This window comes from Panicum virgatum, chromosome 1K, assembly GCF_016808335.1.
Source record: "Panicum virgatum strain AP13 chromosome 1K, P.virgatum_v5, whole genome shotgun sequence".
Classification (NCBI taxonomy): Eukaryota; Viridiplantae; Streptophyta; class Magnoliopsida; order Poales; family Poaceae; genus Panicum; species Panicum virgatum.
Window position 1 is genome coordinate 33580998 of NC_053136.1, and position 4734 is coordinate 33585731.

Sequence of the window (4734 nt, forward strand, 5' to 3'; positions counted from 1 at the left end):
GTGTGAGTTAAACATGTGACAGTTGAGTTTTAAGCAATCATTCCTGGAGGAGGCATTTGGTTCTGTTCCGGCCTTAGTAGTCGGCACACGTGCCATGTGCGGAGACACCGCTGGTTTGTCCTATGCTAATTCTTGCATACCATTTTATCCCAAGAAAGATTTATATACAAATTGTGAGCAATCATTTACATGAGCAGATTCTTTCATACTTCCATGAGTTGAAGTCAGACTAAGATGGTGGAAGAAAATCATGGAAATCATCACGCCATTCATGAAGAACCCGGTCCAGTTGCTCCGTTGACTTGTCGAACTAGGGTTCTTCCACCTTTGTCGAAGAGCAGGGCCAGAGCGTACCTACGTGGTGAAATCTCCTCCTAGTATGTTGCCAACTCGGCTACTCGTGTCGGCACGTCAAGGCCAAGCGAATTGGCAACGAGAGTTTCAGTACCAAAGCGTGAGCTAAAACTGAAATTTGTTTGGCCGACAGATTGTGACCATCTGCTTCTATAGCCTACTGTCACCGGGACTTTGCCAGAGGTTGGTCACCACTGCAAGTCTGCAGCATGATGGGTTAAAAAGAGAATCCGTAGACAAGCCTGTATTGTGCTTACTTGTTCACTTATCAAGACAAATCTAGAAAGAAGTCATCGCAAGTTACGTTTCGCCAGTATAATTGTAGGAGGATAATAGCGCGCGCGCCCACACACACACAGGCGCAAAGCAGACAGTCACAGAGCTCGTATATTTCCTTTTGACTGGAATATTCAGCCATCTGATGAAGAGGAAAATGTAGACAAGATAAAAGAATGCATCGGCGCTAGGCAGTACCCTTACAATTTGCTTGAGTCTCAGATGGAAAAAAGGGTTCAGATCCCATGGCTCATCAAGACATCAGCAAGGAAGAAAAATCCAATAATAATTGGGAACAAAAAGAATCGGCCAAGCAGTCATCACCTGCTCCGAACAAATCGTAGGCTAGGAGTTTCCAATTCAAAAACACTAGGTGAAAGAATGGGAAACAAAAACACAAGATTACTACTACCAAGTCCAAGTGCCACAGTAGGCATATCTAGGAGTTCAGTAGCCTCCTAAATATCAAAATAACTACAGCAAGTCCATAGCTGATTTTACTACTTAGGTCGATAAAGTATCACATGGAAATAGATCTAGGGATCCTTCATGTTTCGTTGTTGCTGCTGCTGAAGAGTAGGGTCATCAATAGCACACTTGTCCAGCTGCAGATCACCTTGTTCGAGTGTCTGAAAATCAAGGTCCCAGAATTTGTCAGGCTTGTTGGCAATGTCCATCAGATAGGGATCACTGGCAAGACTACTGAAGGTTTGCTGACTAGAGCCGCTGCAAGTGCTTTGCAGAGGCGCTGAAGCATCCACGCCCCACATTTGCTCCTCGTCAGCGTCCATCATTGTGCTTGCTGTCCCTAGCATGGTACCTGAAAGCGCCCCCATAGTGTCCGATATTGATCCGAGATAGCTGGCTTCAGAAGAGGTAGCGTCCAATCCTGGACACAGCACACTCTTACCCTTGGACCTGCCGATGGTGGGATCCTGACCAAGAGGACCAGAAGCAGGAGGCATCTCCAGTAGTTGAGCTCCACTGCCGAGCTCAAGTTCTTCTTGTGTATCAAAGCTCTGAACCAGTACCCCGATGTCATCCGGTTGCTCGACTCTGTCAAGACCAATGTTGTCTGGATCCATACCAAAGTTGAGGTCATCGTCTTCCAAGAGAAAATTCTGAAGTTCTGCAATGTCATCGTGAGCACTTGTATCCATGGGAGAACTCGCAGGAAATTGTGAACCACTATCTCCGCCGTGCTGTGAGCTGGACTCACCTGACTCTATACTGCTATGTGGTACATGCTTCAGAAACTTCCTTTTCACCCTGATGGAGTCAATCTCCTTCTGCTCCCTATGCAGCTTCAGTTGCCTCACGAAGCTTGGATTCTGAAGGAGCTTGGCCAGGAAAGAGACCATCTGCTTCTGCCTGTCCTCCGCCGACTCCAGCCTGTGATTCAGTGTGCTCATTTGCTCAATTGTCTGACGATGCTCCTGTTTAAGCCTGGCTACCTCTTCAAGCAGTGCGTTCTTCTCTCTCCTCAGTGTGTGGAGCTCAGGGTCCAAGCTGGATTCTCCAGAAGATAAGCCAGGCTGAATACTGCTTTGTTGTGTTGGGGAGGACCTGCGCCTGACAATTCTCTTCAACAGATGCTTGCTATCTCGCAGGAAATCTTCATGAGCAAACTCCCATCTGTCAGCATGAACCTTGCGGAAACCCTGAGAACATTATGGTAAACAGTGTTACAGTTACCAGAAAAAATAGAAGAAATTCGCTACAACATAAGGAAAAAGATCCACCATGATTATTCAGAGGAGTGTAATAGTTAACTGAATTCCATTTGATGCAGCCATATGCAAAACCTCATTTATGCAGTCGTCTACACCAAGAAGCTAGCTTCCACTTATCACTAATTAAGTACTAAACTTCTATTTTCTAAAGAAAGGCTGTTACAAAATACCAATGGAAAAAGGCTAAGTGCATGCTATGATGCATATGCCGTAACTTCTCCAGAAAGGAACTAAACTACTATGAAGTAAGAATAACCATTAAGTGCCCCTAAAATAAAGAAATATAAATGGCTATAATCTCCCCTCCTGGAAATTAACCCCCCCAAATAGATATTGCATTTCCTCTCCAGTGGGAGTATTATAGGAGCTCAGCCTCATGCTCTAGGTTTTTATGCCTATCAATCAAGACGATAGGAGTGTGGAACCAAATTGATCCATGCTTTTTTATTGTATTATCTTATACGAGACCTACTAATATACAGGAATTAAACTTCTCTAAACCAATGACTGCACCAAATGTCATACAAAATTAGAAGACATCTGAAGCGCTAAATTATCTCAGTAATATGGCAACATTGATAAACGGGAAAGCAAGTAAAAATAGACCTGCACTGCAACAAACCTGTTAGCTGTGAAGACGGGGCAGAGTATTTATTATAGGAGAAAAGGCATATAGATACACAAGGCAGCAAACAACCAACAAAAACGATCTGCAGCACATGACACAGGGGAAATGGAAAACAAATGTGCAATCTAAGCCTATTGCTGTACAGTCCTTATAAGGAATCGAATTGCAACAGGTATTCGTATGCATCATGTGGATCGTGAAGCTTACCTTACACAGCGTCGCATTCCATGAATCGGATTAAGCTTGCCCATCACAGGATCTACTCCTCAGGATTGTTTCCAGTTTATATTATCACTCGGGCAGGTTTGTATTACATATATCTTGCGATTCCGCTCAGAAAAGAAAGGTAGTAAAGTATACACACTCCATTTACAGGCCAGATTTTACAAAGGTCCACACGATACAACACCAATAACCAAGAGAATCGCACAGGAAAAAAAGAACAAGTCGGCAGCAGGGTCTTCATCATCGGCAATCTACACGGCAGGGGGGAATCTTAGGCACCCAAGATCATAAATACCAGAAACAAGGGACCATGATTTTTTCGTCCCAAGCAGAGCATGTCGCGAGCAGAGTGATAGAGCATTTCAAGAACAGAGCGACGGATCGTGACTCGTGAGGGGGGAGAAAGGAAGGAAGGAAGGAAGGATTGTGTACGCACATAGGTGTTGAGCTGCCTGACGAAGCTGGAGAAGTTGTTGTGCTTGAAGTTGTGCGGCAGCACGTCGCGCGCGAAGGTGGAGGGGTCCCACACGACGAAGCTGTTCCCCGCGGCGCCCCAGGAGATGATCACGTCCAGCGCCGGCTCGCTCACCAGGTCGTAGGTCTTGGAGAGGAACGGCGGCAGCTGCGGGCCCTGCAGCAGCGCCTCGAGCGGGCGCGGCGGTTCGGCCGCCGGCGGCATCAGCTGGTCCAGGGGCACGAAGGGGCCCGGCGACGCCAGCTGCCGCAGCGGCAGCTCCTCGTCCTCGAGCTTGGGCTCCAGCAGCAGCGCGGCCGCCGCGGAGTAGGGCGCGTCGGGGTCGCTAATGCTACTGCTGCCGCCAGCGTCGGCGCGGTCCATGGCGGCATGCGACGGGGGGCGGCGGGCTCGCGGGCGTGGAGGGTGGACGGGGGAGAGCAGGTGGGGGAGGAGGAGGAGGAGGAAATGGGCGGCGAGGGGCGGGGCGGCGAGGAATTTATAGGCTTCGGGTGGGAGCGGAACCGACATACCGTGGCCGGCCATCGGGCGCCGGCGGGGGGCTCCGCGTGGCGTCCGCAGGCCGGAGCGGCGGGGGGTTTTGGCCGGGCGAGAGGCGATCGCGGCGGGGCCCGCGCCGGATTCGGGCCAGCTGGCGGCGGGGCCGGCGGCTGCGAGCGAGGCCGCGGGGCGAGGCGGTGCGCGCGCTACAGGGGAGGGAGCGGCCGGAAATATCAGGGGAGGGAAAGCGCAAGCGGGCGGCGGGGGTTTGCTTGGGGGCGAAGAGAGAGGCCGCTGATAAGATATTTTCAGGTGCCACCGGCCCTGCCTGGTGGCAGTGGTAGGCCTGGCAGCGGCCAGCAGGGCGAGGTCGGGGGCGGAGACGTGGGGTCCGCACGTCAGTGGCCCGGCGAAGGGGTGGCGGCTGGCGGTGTATGGAAAGAGGTCGGCAGCCACGGCGGGTGCGTGCGACGACTCAACACGGCCGCCCGCTCCCAAACGAGCGCAACAGGAACGGCCACGTACGATCGATTCTTAATAAACCTGGTGCACGAATTTGTTAG

The 4734-nt window shown here is 50.6% G+C and overlaps 1 protein-coding gene across 1 annotated transcript; it reads right to left on the reverse strand.

The window, feature by feature from the left end:
* Positions 1 to 825: 825 nt before the first annotated feature.
* On the reverse strand, positions 826 to 4440 carry LOC120703403 (heat stress transcription factor A-3-like). The gene is made up of 2 exons (XM_039987474.1): positions 3653 to 4440; positions 826 to 2291 (listed from the first exon to the last, which is right to left on the reverse strand). The coding sequence occupies exons 1-2, from the start codon at positions 4214 to 4216 to the stop codon at positions 1167 to 1169; spliced, it is 1689 nt and encodes a 562-aa protein (XP_039843408.1). The 5' UTR covers positions 4217 to 4440; the 3' UTR covers positions 826 to 1166.
* Positions 4441 to 4734: the final 294 nt, after the last annotated feature.

Coding starts and splice junctions, on each gene's coding strand:
- LOC120703403 (XM_039987474.1), bottom strand. CDS start 4,216: ATGGCCGGCCACGGTATGTCGGTTCCGCTCCCACCCGAAGCCTATAAA. Junction 2,292..3,652: donor TCAGGCAGCTCAACACCTAT/GTGCGTACACAA, acceptor TAATGTTCTCAG/GGTTTCCGCAAGGTTCATGC.